The 13515-nt window shown below is 42.7% G+C and overlaps 1 protein-coding gene across 1 annotated transcript in view; it reads left to right on the top strand.

Moving 5' to 3' along the window:
• gdf6a (growth differentiation factor 6a) overlaps nucleotides 1-2113 on the top strand; it is a 7329-nt gene extending 5216 nt beyond the window's left edge. Inside the window, exon 2 of the mRNA XM_017037702.2 lies at nucleotides 133-2113. Within this exon, the coding sequence (XP_016893191.1) occupies nucleotides 133-1097 (965 nt within the window). The 3' untranslated portion in view covers nucleotides 1098-2113. The remainder of the gene's footprint in view (nucleotides 1-132) is intronic.
• Nucleotides 2114-13515: the final 11402 nt, after the last annotated feature.

The raw sequence follows: 13515 nt of genomic DNA, 5'->3' as shown, positions 1-13515 counted from the left end.
GGGGTGGGGGGGGGGAAGGCCCTTGTGGGAGAAAGTGCCCCCCCCCCCCTCCCGTACACTCGCCCCCCTGACTGAACACTGTACACCCTAAGTGAATCTGACTGCAATTATTTCTCTCTTTTATCCTTGCAGACGATCTTTTGCACTCTCCTCTGAGAAGACAGAAGTATCTGTTTGATGTCTCAACCCTTTCAGACCAGGAGGAGCTGGTGGGCGCGGAATTAAGGATATTCAGGAGAGGGTCCCGGGACCTGCAGGCTCCTCTGCAGACCAGGGGCCTCTACGACATCCAGATCTATCCTTGTCGCTCGGACACGTTGCTGGACTCCAGGTCTCTGGACCCGCTGGACTCTACCAAACCCGGGTGGGAGGTTTTGGACTTGTGGGAAATGTTTAAACCGCACCAGCACCGCTCTCATCAGAGGAGCCAGATCTGCTTCCAGCTCAGGGTCACCCTCGCCAAATCAGACACCGAGGTGGACCTTAGGCAGCTGGGGCTGGACAGGAGCGGCCGGTCCCAGCAGGACAAGGCCATCCTAGTGGCCTACACCCGTTCCAAGAGGAGGGAAAACCTCTTCAACGAGATGAAGGAGAAGATCAAATCTCGGAGGTCTGTGGGTGAGAAGGAGGAAGCGCCAGCGGCAGACGCACTGAGCGCGCTGAAGGAGGAGGAGGAGGAGGAGGGAGTTCCTCCAAAGCGCTTTAAAGGAGAAGGGCCCCGGCGCAGGAGGAGGACTGCGCTGAGTAACCGGCACGGTAAACGGCACGGGAAGAAGTCCAAATCCAGGTGCAGCAAAAAGGCGCTGCATGTGAATTTCAAAGAACTGGGCTGGGACGATTGGATCATCGCGCCTCTGGATTACGAGGCGTATCACTGTGAGGGTGTGTGCGACTTCCCCCTGAGGTCGCACCTGGAGCCCACCAACCACGCCATCATACAGACGCTAATGAACTCCATGGACCCCAACAGCACCCCACCCAGCTGCTGCGTCCCCACCAAACTCAGCCCCATCAGCATCCTGTACATAGACTCAGGAAACAACGTGGTGTACAAACAGTATGAGGACATGGTGGTGGAGCAGTGCGGGTGCAGGTAGCGGCCATTGTGTGTCTGAAAACTATTAGAGACAGAGACAAGTCAAAAGTGTCTTGATGGTTCCCAGGTCGAAGATAAATAAGCCCTCACATGTCTGTCATGCTTTCAGGCATGACGCGCCGTGTCTCCACTCAAAGAGATGCGCAGCAGACAAGAAGAGAGGCGAATATCTCGTTATTTATGCAGCCAATTCAAATATAAATACTCTGCCTTAAAGTGTTAACGCACATTTATTCCCATCCACACGTTAGCACTCCCCTAACAGGCTTCCGTTTCCCAGATTGGGACCCGTCCTGATGGCAGAGAGATTCGGGGACATGGTGCGCGTGTGGGTGTATGTTAGCGAAATAAGATGGGAGCCCAGTGAGTCCGACTGTGCACCTGTTCGTGCCGAGGCCGCAGGACAGTGGACTCTGCCTGAAGAGGCAGCGGGTCAGTGTGTGCGTCCAGATGGAGTCAGAAATCACTGAGTTGCACAAGTCCCTGTTCATCACTATTTTATAGACGCGTTATAATCACCACATGAAAAGGTACACACAAAGGCACACACTGGGCTGTGATATGGTTGTAATGCCTAGAAGAGATTTTCGGTGGGACTCTCGGAGGGCGCGCCACAGAGGACGCGTCGTGCGCCTTTGTGCACAGAGATCACTGATCCAAACTTGTGCCTGATTGTTGTTAAAGAAGGAAAATAAGAAAGAAAGGAGAAATTAGTGAATGAAATAAAGGAAAGAGCTCCTTACTGAGGCGAACCTTTTGCTCAAACGTCTGCATCTTTACGCAATGCACTTCCAAAAACTGACAGCGCCAAGGACACGCGGTCAGCGAGAAAGTTTGTCCTTCCTGACGATGATGAATATATTAAAATGAAAAGAAAGACTCACAGATGAGACGCTATTTAAATGCACATTAGCTTTGAATGCACTGCTGTTCACTATTTTTGTTGAGCTGTAAATATTTGTACAGTGGAAAAGAGAAAAAACTTTACAAAGTGCAACTAAAGAAGAAATGGGAAAACGACATTTCTTTGTAAATATACAAAATGCACTCAAATGGTATAATTTCTATTCTATAATTATTTTATTATTTGTGATGTACAGAGTTTCATGATAATCATATATTTCTTACATGAACAAGAGTAATTTAAGGTGTATTCGTTGTTGTTTGTTTGTTTGCAGAGGGTGGAAATTACCATTATTAATGTCTACCTCATTATTGCATATAGGATCCGAGTTTTGAGGTGCATTCAGTTAGAGGTAAAGAGTTTTTACGATGATATATAAGATCATTTATATACTTATATTACTGGATACTATTCCACACCATTACTGTACAAATAAAATTCCAAACAAAGTCCTTCAGCCTGGTGCTTGTAGTGATTATTATTATCCTTGTCTTTTTTTTAAATTAATCAGAAAATGTACTGACATACGATCATGCAGTATTTTTTTTTATTTCTTTTCAGGAAAATATACAAATGAACAGATGCAAAAATAATGCTATGAATGTTGTGACGTCATGTAGAGCTTGTGATTTGCTATTTGAAGTCCAATTTAATTTTAGGTTATTTAAGATAAGGTAAATGGTAGATAAGAAATTAAAATCAGGCCTTAATCCAACATTGCCAAACAGCAAAAAAGTGAGAAACTGAGAATTTAACCAAACCAAACATTTAGCAAAAGCTTAAAAAAAAGCTTGCTGAAGGATCACTGTAAGTTAACCTTTTAAAAGAAGAACGTCAGCTTGAATTTGGCCAAAATCTGCTTTGAAAGCGCAAAATAGAGATTTAATAATAAACACAGTCATGAGAATAACTAGAGGGAGCTAGAAATAGCTAAAAAAAAGATATTAAAATACAAGACAGTGGACAAAAGACAAGTCAAAGTGGACATTAACCATATTCCCCTGAAAACATGATGAACATTTGATTGGGCAAAAAGATCAATGCAATGATTTATTTCCTATTTTGATTGGATAAAACAGGTCATTTTTAACTTTATGATTAACAGCATAAGGTTGTTGAATAACATGTCAAATGAAATGAGATAACACTCAAGGTCTAGATTACAGATGGCCTGTGAATGGCTATCAGTCACTCAGATTAATGATTACAATATGATGCTCCGACAAATTTAGATTACTGCGATTTAATAACCGTTTAATTCAATTTTTCTCTGTGTAAAGTTGTTAAAATCACACGTGGTTTTGCCAAAATCTAATCTTTAGTGACACAGACACCAAATGTCACTCTTTAGTGTCTGGATTGCACCAGAAAACTAAACTGAATAAACATATGGTGACCATACAAGTAGAAGGAAATCCACTGACTGTCACTGATATGGCACCGAATGCATGAACCTCAGCTATTTGCCAATGAATTAGAGCCTCCTGGGTCAAGTTTACTTAACACTTTAATGTTTCCCAATCTGTGAATGAAAAAAAGGGGAGAAGTTTAAAAGAAGGGATTGCTTCCATACAGACTGTCGACCTTGGCCTGGAAACAATTAGGAAATTGCTTTGAAATGTTATATGTTGTCCAGGCTCTTGTACAGTATCATGTCACTCCCCACATGTTTGCTAGGGGGAAACAGAGGATGCTAAGTGCACTCTTTAGCAGTTGCTGCAAATGACTGACACAACAACCATTCCCCTGAGTATAACCAAATGGCCCTCCAGGCTACACGTCTGGATCACCATCACAGGGGTGCTACTATGGCAGTGGCGCTGCTCTGCTCTGAAGTGCACTCTGGGAGATATGTGTATACACGCTCAGCGTTACCTCGCAGAGTCTGCTCTCTGTGCTACAGATGAAGGTTTTACAGATGATTCCAGATTAGAAGGTGAAACTGCACAGTAACTTGCGAGATAAAGCTTTCGTTTTTGATTTATATTTATTTGACAAGTTCCCTGCTCTGGCGGGCACTGGCCTGGAGGTGAGACTAACTTGGGGGAACAGTTAAACGGTGATGAAAGGGAAAGGAATGCTTTGTTTACCGGCTCCAATCCCTCATTCTTAAGTTAAACGTTCCAATAAAGTTCTTCATCACAACCAACTTATTGTCCCCCGAGCTCCACACTGAGGCAGAGGGAGAGAGAGCGAGAGAGAGGAAAAGGAGGAAAAGGTTGTGTTTATTTGAAGCTCGTTCCTAATAATTTAGTCTAAGCAAACTCAAAATGGCAAAGAGACTGTTCCGTTTCATCAAAAATGTGGAGAATGTATAACACAAATAGTCTTGACACCCCACATCTGTGAGCGGAGGCTCCTCTCTTCAGATCTGCACAAATGAAGATCTCCCATGTGTGCGGAAAGCTTGGCAGCATCTCCAAATAGTTTTGCGGAGACAAAAATGTTCCCTATCCTGAAATTTTTTGTTATCAACAAGTGTCCTCATCAGTGACAGTGAAACGCATAAACTACTTTAATTTTATAGACAGTGATAAATCGTGTGTTTTGAATGAATCAGAAGGGGAAGAGAAGAAAAGCGGCCATTGCCAAGGTCTGTCTTTTATTCTCCGATTTGGTTCCATCTCTAGAGGGGTTTTCACCTTCTCTGGTTTCCTCTCGTTCCCACCGTTATGCTATGCAGATACAGTATTTTGATTCCTGCAACAATAAAGCTTGACACCTCTCTCCAGCCAAGAACACAGACCAGGTCAAGGTGCTGCTTCTCAGCACTCAACAGACACAGAGTGAAAAGAATAACTGCCTATAAAGCAAGGCTATTTAAATATATTGTTCCAGATTCCATGTTTTTCAAAAATTCAACAGGCTAGGGGCCTGGCATTTCCCTTAACTTTTATTTTCACTCTCGGGACACCATGTGCCAACCTTTATTTCGCTGTGATTAAAATTTCCCAGCTGCATCGTGTGTAGTATAACCACAGGTACATGTTCACCGCTGACTACAAGCCCAGATTTTTACAAGGAAGTTGGTTTCTCCTTTATCAAGGTAAGTTGTGTTTCCACCCTCGTAAAGTACAAGAAAGATCATACCACTGAGTCTTAGAGTGACCAACAGGTGAGCACACTTACTCTTCAGACTTGTCTGTCCACTTAATGGAGGATGCATGGAAACAATGTCAGTTTTGTAGTTGAAACAATTCAATTTTTTTGGTTACAATTCAGCTCAGTCTTCTCTGCTAACCATATCAATACGTGTATAACGGAATTCAAGGAATTAAGTTTAGAGTCTCCTCAAAACGGTCTGTGTATTAATTCAACTTATACCAATTATAGATTACAAATGTTGATACACAATCTGGCAAAATCTACGTGTATCTGCTCACAAGACACAGTCTGGAGGAAATTCTTCATTACGGAATGCAAAGTGGATCGAGGAGTATGGAGGCAAATGTTGGTCATATTTGTGATGATTGGGAGTGATTTTCTAAATTAAAGAAATTGCTTTGCCCAGCCTTTGCTTTTCTTCCTCTGTGTATCATATGATCTTCTATTTAAAGGCTATGAGACATAAACCAAAGAAAACTACTAGCTGTCCACTGATTGGACGAGTAATAAGCACATGATTAAGCACATGATTCCTAAGTTTTTATGCACATACATAACTTAAACAGACTCAGAGAAGTGGATTAGAGGGACAAATACAGTATCCACAGATCAGCAGGGGGCGATTTGATCAAAGTGGGACACAATTTTAAAGAAATGCTGGCAGTAGAAGCCTGGATACAATTTGCTCAAAATGCAAAGTTGTTGTGTGAGAGTTGGTAAGTGGTGATTAGAGATACATTTGGGTGAATTTTCTACATTGGTCTGTGTGTCTGAGTGTGTGTGAGTGGACAGAAGGACAACAGCGTCCACAGATGGACAGCTGAGTGGTGCAGGAGAGCAGCAGATGCCTGAAGTGACCCCTACTGCTGCCTTTCATTGAACCAGTGGCTTGGACACAAAGGCAGGGGCGGCCCCAAACATTAAATACACTTGCTAGTGCCTTAATGCCAGAGGTCACTACTTTCAACCCCCTCCCTTCATGGGATTCCTTTTCTACTGCTCAGTTATGGAAACATTGACATTACCTTTTCATTAAATATTAAAACTTACCAAAAAAGCAAAATTGGAAAATTGAACCCGTTGCCTTTTTACCTGGACTAGAGACAGACTGTAAAAACACCAGACAGAGGAGTCAGTGTGTAACAAAAGACAAGGGTGTTTCTTTGCAGGAGGGCATCTGTCTGTTTTTTCTTCTTCTTTTTTATCTGTGGCTCAGCAGAAGAGCCAACCCTCCCTCCTGTCAGACCATACGGTAACAGGAAGACAGCAGACACGTCCACTTTGCAACTGATAACCTGCTAATTGCATTAAACTCACTCCCAACTGTGCATTTGAAACTTGAGGATGATTAGTTTATTTCTAAAAGCTTCACCTCCAACAACCATATAAGGCATTTTTGTATTCAGGAAAACAGTGACAGTTTAAAGAAGTAGCAAAACAGAAAAAAAAATTACTTCAGTTTGCCTACATCTGCTCAGAATACCTGTCCAAGGAAGTGGGTTTTTCTCCTGTTTATTTTCTAAAGGAATGTCTGAGGGTGCCCTTTCACCCCCTCTTCATCCATTTACTGCCCCTGGTCTGTGTTACAGACGGTGACCCAGGTCCTTACCGTCCCTGATTAACAAGCACACCTTTGGAAACTCCTGCAAATCTCTAGAGAAAGGAAGATGGTCTTTTTTGTATGCTCAGAGTTCACCTTGCTGGAGTGTATCTGTGTGTCTGACTGAGGGTCTGAATGGGCTCCAGTCAAAAGTAAATTTACTCAGTTAACTCTCACAATGTGTATGTTTGGCAGCAAGGCAAGGACATGACCTCGCTGCCAATTCACATCCGCAGTGGCTGGTGTAGGAAAAGAGGGAGGGTCGTTGACCAATTGGGCCTGGACAATGGCATTCACTGGTCTGGATTGTTGTCCTACTGGAGGACAAATTAGGTCATATGTGTAGGCTTTGTCACATAATGTCAAAAGAAAAAGTCAGGGACAACGTTAGAAGGAAACTACAGCACATAAATAATAATAAAACCTCAGAATCTCAGAGTTAATTTGCAAAATACACCTCTCCCCAGTCGAGGTTCAATCAATGTCCATTAACATTTTCACTTCTCTACATAAGACATCCACACATTTGAAAAAAGGGACCTGGGTGGTAAAGAGCAGTTTTGGTATTCCATTGTAAAATGAGACATGTAGGCAAACAAACACGGGTCAGGGGCAATGAGGCAGCAAGACAAGGATCTGACTTAGAGGAGAGGGGTGATGGTGTGGTGGGAGGCAGAGGGAGAAGGGTGGTGGGGCGCGGAAGGACTTGATAGACAACTCAACTTGGTCGAGGCAGAGCTTTCACTTAAAAATGGTGCCTGGCCTATCTCAAAAGGTCAGGGCCCAGAACACTAACACACTACATTAATCATGAGCAGCTCAGGCTTACCTGTCTAACATTTCAGCTGTGTCGTACAGTTAACCTCAATTATGCTTGATTAGGAGGTGTGGACGAGGCCGCAACCACGGCCAGGCAAAAGATCAGACCTCGATAATGAAATTTCACATTACAACATGCGTTTCCAAAAAAGTTGGTATACTTCCGTCAGTGCATTCTGGGAGATTTATCAATTAGCATGTGAGCCACTAATAGGTTTAAATTCAAATAACAGCAAAGGTTGGGAGATATTTTATCCCAGTGACCCTCTACAGTTCATACAATTATTCAAAAATATTCTGGGAATGAGAAAAAATGTCAACATGCAAATACCACAGGCTGGAAACACTGCTCTAAGTGCATCATTTGCAGTGTAAGCTGTTGTACCACAGAAGTAAAAAACAACAGATATCGCATCAATTAGATTCAACACAACAGCATTAATTGATCACCTGCCATGACGTGAAGAAAGAGGCTAAAAAGCTGCATGCAGCTCATGATAGATGAGAAGGACTATTTCAACTGTTATCAATCAGAGGTGTAAAATTCATCGTCCATCATGTGGTTTCATCAAACCCCTACGAATACCAACATATAATAATGAAATCTTACAGAAATGTTTCCTATAAGATTATGCATTTTCCCAGAAACAATGAATCGGGCTCAGTCGACTTCTGACAGCCAATAAATCAAAAGTATGTTTTAGAGAACAAGTTTAAAGATGTGACCCAGTGGTGACCTTGCATTTAGCTGTAACTGTCAAACTCTAAACCTGCAGGTCAATGAAAATAATCAGCATTTTTTTCATTTGTTCCTTTTAAATAAACCATCATCATATTACAAAATATACATTTTTACCGCAAGTTGGAAAAGAGTATCAAATACTAATGCCTTTGTGTCAATATTGAGGATTGACAGAACGAGCAGGTAATAGTGAGTGGTGGGTCTTTTACAATATCACTCAGCCTCTTTGAAAGGTCTTCACATATGTGGCCCCTGAGCTGAGAGGAAGCTCAAACACATGCATCCAGACATACTGTACACATATGAGACACAAACGCACACACACCAAAGCCTTGTGTGGTGTACCAAAGGGAACTAAGGGCTTCGTGCAGTCCCAGCCCCCTTCTTGGTAATTGCCCCATTATGTGTTGGTGGTGGATGGAGCCATTACAGATGTTTTATGATGGGGCCATTTTCATTTTGTCTTCCCAATAAGGGATGGATTTATGGAGCCAGGCAGTTGGGTTCAGGGGTTAAAAAAGAGGGGAAAAAACCCCTCACCACTGCATTCCCTAATGCACACACATTTAAATTTGTTCACAGCAACTGGGAAACAAATAGAAATTTACTGCATTATCGTTTATGTGACTGTCATAACTGTTAGTGACCTGACCTGCCTTCACCCGCCTCACTGCTGTGCCCAGGGTTTTTGAGTGAGGCTGTTGGCAGCAGCTGATGAGATGAATAAATGTTTGATGGCCCTGTGGAACACGGCACACTTCCAGTCCTCACTCTGTTCTCCAGGGGAGGGAGGAGGAAGGACCAAGGAAGGGAGGGAACCGGGGGAAGACCTCCTCCAAAAGTCATCGGTCCACAGAGGAAAACAGCAGGCCCATGAACAAAACCAAGCTGACACTTTTCCACCAAATGTTATCCTACTAAAAGGAACCAACATTAAGGGCAAAGTAAACAGCAGTCAGCTTTTCACAATTAATCTCCTGTAGTTTGCGGGGAACTGTTTGAAGTACAGAGAACTTTCTGGCTATGTGGTTTCTTTCCACAGGCTGTTTTGGTGTGGTTCCCTAGAGTTCCCATTTGAAAATCAAATCTTTTGCTGTGTAGCATTTGTGCCAAGAAAAATAATGGGCATACATTGGTGCCTGAATAGGCAGCCCCAAATTACAGGGGCTGCCTATTCAGGCGACTGAAAATTCACCCTGAAACTCATAGCTACAACTATTAAAGGTTAACAATAGGGACACTGGGGTAGGATTTGTGGAGCTTCAAAGTCCTCAGCTTTATTTTATGGCTGGTTTAAGTGGCGCAGGGAGACGTTCTGAAACTGGAGAAGGCTCTTGTCTGTGTCGGAAATAGAGTTTCTTTCATGCACAACTATGGAAAGTTGTCAGGTACAAGTCTTTTAACAAACAAGGTCAGCAGAGTAACACTCATTATTAATCATTTACCAGAGCAGCACAAAGAGAGTGAGAGAGACTAGATAGCCCAGAGGACCCAGGGGTGGTGACTGAAACACTGCCTCATCATGTTACACACACACACACACACCTCGCCTCTGCAATATTTCGGACACCTGCCTTCCACCAACTTACCTGCCCACTTTTGACAGATTTGTCATTATGGTGGCCCTCACCTAGCCTCCAGGAATGTTTCGGTTTTCCTATCCCTGATCATGTTTGACTTCACTGCAGTGTCTCCAAAAAGCAGTTGTTTATGCTACAGATGTTTGAACTGCTCCAGGAAACCTGACCTGGCTTAAAAACGCCAAGCATGGATGTGGAGTTGAATAAATGATGAATAGCTGACCATGTCTGAGGTTAGTTTCTGTCAATTCTCTCGAATGCGGCTCTTTATTCACTGCAACATAAATTCTCCAGCTCTGGCATGAGGAATGGACTGAGGTTTGTTTGACCAGATGTAACTTTATCAGGCACTCTTACTCTCACCCTCTCCCTCTCTTCCTTTTTCACATCTATTCTTGTGTCTTTCACATATTTTCGCTCAGGCACAAAAAAAGTGAGCTCTCACACAATATTTCTGTTTGCTGTAGTCTGACCTTTTTCTGAACTGCGCTAAAGTGAAAGGCACTTTCAGCCGAGGGGGGAATCAGATGGCAGTAACCATATGCCTTTCAACTGATACAAAGGTAGGAAAGGGGGGAGGCCTTGTGTGACTGTGTGTATGTGTGTGTGTGTGTGTGTGTTGGATGGGTGTAGGGATGTGTTGGTGGTGGGGAGGTGTTGCATGCTGGGGTGAAAAGGAAAGTGCCGTGCTGCATCTTTTTGTGTTGGTAAAGTGGTGGCAGTTTAGGGTCGGGGCGGAGGTGGAGCGGTGCTGGTGTGTGTGTGTTATTGTGTGAGTGTGTTGGGCTGGCCGACTCACTTGTTGAGATGGAGCGCTCTTATGCATGAGTGCAATGAGTAAACATCATTCCTCAGCCTGTGTCTGACCCTTCTCTATTACTGTCTTTGTTTCCCCTCTTCCCTGAAGTCTGTCTGTTTAAAAACACAGTTCTGTCTCATGCACTTCAGAGATACTGTTGAAGCTGACCTTTGCTTGAACAGTAACCTGATTAACCTGAAAAAACAACCCCCCCAAAAAGATTCTTTTGGAAATCATTAAGTTGAGGGCACAATTAAAAGGCAATTTACAGACAATACAAATAATTTATTTGTCAGGCTGAAAATATTTGACTTTGCAAACAGCTAAACTCTAAAAGAAACATAGCTGTTATGTGGTAACGTTGTATGAAAGTAAATCTTTAAATTCTAGGAAATATAATTGTGAAGCTGCCATAGTTCCTCATTGAGTATGTTAGCAGCTAACCTCTTAATCCATGGCTAAATTATTAGAAAAATAAACAAACAAACAAAAAGTGTAGGACCTCAGAGACCTCTCACTCTCTCTCAGAGTCAGCCTGAAGTGTGGAACAAACACGATGTCAACTTGGAGGTTATCAGAAGGTGCCTCTGGCGTGAAGGTTGTACAAACAGGAGGTCCATTTGCAGCAGTTGCTCCGATTCATACTGTATGAAAAACCATACAAGAGCACACCATCTTGTTTACCTACGTTTATTGATTTAAATTTTATTTAAGCTTTATATTAGCATAAGTAAAAAAACAAAAATCTCCTTCCTGTCTTACATACTAAAGCAGCACTACCTGCTGCTGCACAGGACCTTCTAACTCTGCAGGATTAAATCCTTTCACTGTGTCAACAAGTATTTTCTTATGTATTTGTTTGTATCGGAGCTTGTAAGTAACAACACCAGTATTAATTCCTAGTAATATGCTAAATTAATAAATAAACCAGGGGGTGTATATTTGTTTCTTCATGAAAATGAAAAATTCTCTGATACAGAGGTCAAAGGTCACACCCAGCCACGGAACAGTAGCTCTGAATCAGGAAGAGAGGTAGTATCTTGACACCTAATCATGTGTCCCACATGTTAGGCTTCCACTGTGGGCTACACACAAAGAACTAGTCTTTGTGCTTCTCAGGAAGTTTACTTGTTAATTTGTCATGTGAAATACGTGATGGTGCTATGTTGTTGCTTCTATTCTTCGTGGCACAAACAATGTGGACATTATTTTATGCATTTAGTGAATGCAGTCACAGTGGGAATATGTTTGAAGGAAATAAATTCCGTCCAGTCAAAGATTTCCATCAGGTCTGAGGTAATTAAAACAAGTAAACAATACACGGGTGAAGACAGTAGGTCACAGGAAGGGAATCTCAACTGTTCCTATTTAGGCTGTATAACTCACAGACATATCATCTAGATTAAACGTTTGTGGTTATAAATGTCTTATCAGTTTGAAATCATGGCCACTGCACTGCTGACACACAAACATCTTAAAATGATTTGCTTCCTTAATATTATACAGTCAGTCAGTAATCTCTGCGTATGGTTAGGGAAGACGCGGAGGGCTGGCGTGTTTGGGAGGAAAGGAGGACAGACAGGAAGAAGGTTTGTTACAGAAGCAACATTAATCTATTCCTCTCCACGCCCTTTGAAGAGCGGCAGCAGCTATGACAGGCTAAATGTTTCCAGAGATGTCACATTTCCACAAAATCTAAAAAGGCTCTAGTGAGCACTCATCCTTTCATGTTTGATTGTGTGTTGGAGATCCTATGATAAACAGACGAGGGTGGTGGTTGGACGGGCGGTGGGGGAGGCAGGGAGGAGGGATGGGAACGTACTCTGCTGCTTGGCCTGTTTCACCCACCGGATCCAGATGCTTTCCCAAATTGCCTCGGTGTCTACTTCACAGGGTTACATCCATGTCAGGACCCAGTGGTTCTTACAGACTGGTGGGACTGGAGAGCTGATTGGACTGAGTAAAAAACGGAGTTAATCCACTCTAATGTCATAGAAATCACTCACTCAGAGATACTGAACAGATGCAGCGTGAATCATAAAGCCTTTGAGATGAAGCTCATCATCATTCGCTCACTGCAGGTACATTTAACACCACCTGTCCTCCAGGAGACAAATGCTCATTTCCTGTGAGATTTGGTGATCACTAAAACACGCATGGTCGTCAGGTTTAAATATTTTGGCTAGTTTACGCACACACACATACACACACGCACACACTCTGCTTCTTCCTGCCTGTCTCCTCATCTCTCTTCTCCTCGTCCCACCAGGGCTTTGTGTCCATGTTTGTCAGTCCCCCTGTCTTCTCCAGCGCCGCTTAAGTGTTTTGTGTCTCAACACTCTGTTAGAGAGTCGTAAAATTCTTCTGGGGAAAACAGAGCACTTCCAGCTGAACTCAGACAAGGGCCAGTAAAGAGAATGTAAACCTGGGCAGAGAAATAAAACGGAAAGGGAGGAAAAAATTATGTTCCAATAAAAGTTAAATAATAAAAATTCCTGGACGGTAGTGAAACATCTTTTCAGCATTTTTTTTTTCTTGAATAAAACGTCCTAACGAGCAGGAGCATTGTTGGCTGTAGTTTTACATTAACTTGTCCACTGTTGTATTGAATTTCACAATATACGTTTTGTTTGGTAGTTTATAAATAAAACACATAGGGCTATGGTATATTTTTTCTTATTTCTGTGTAAAAGTTTAGCCTGCTGAGATAGAAAGGACACAGATGCAGAACATTTATGCTCATAATCCCACACCGCAGGTGAAGTGGTGGCAACAAAGTTTTTCTCTCATGGTTTGAGGATGGTTTGATCAGGGATCTCCCGGTGAGTTTGGTATGAGCCATTAGGGAAGAGAAGGAGATGGAGGAGGAG

This window comes from Cynoglossus semilaevis, chromosome 13 (genome assembly GCF_000523025.1).
Source record: "Cynoglossus semilaevis isolate Cse_v1.0 chromosome 13, Cse_v1.0, whole genome shotgun sequence".
In the NCBI taxonomy this organism is placed as follows: domain Eukaryota; kingdom Metazoa; phylum Chordata; class Actinopteri; order Pleuronectiformes; family Cynoglossidae; genus Cynoglossus; species Cynoglossus semilaevis.
Note: the sequence above shows the minus strand (reverse complement) of the source record. Positions and strands in the feature narration are given on the sequence as shown.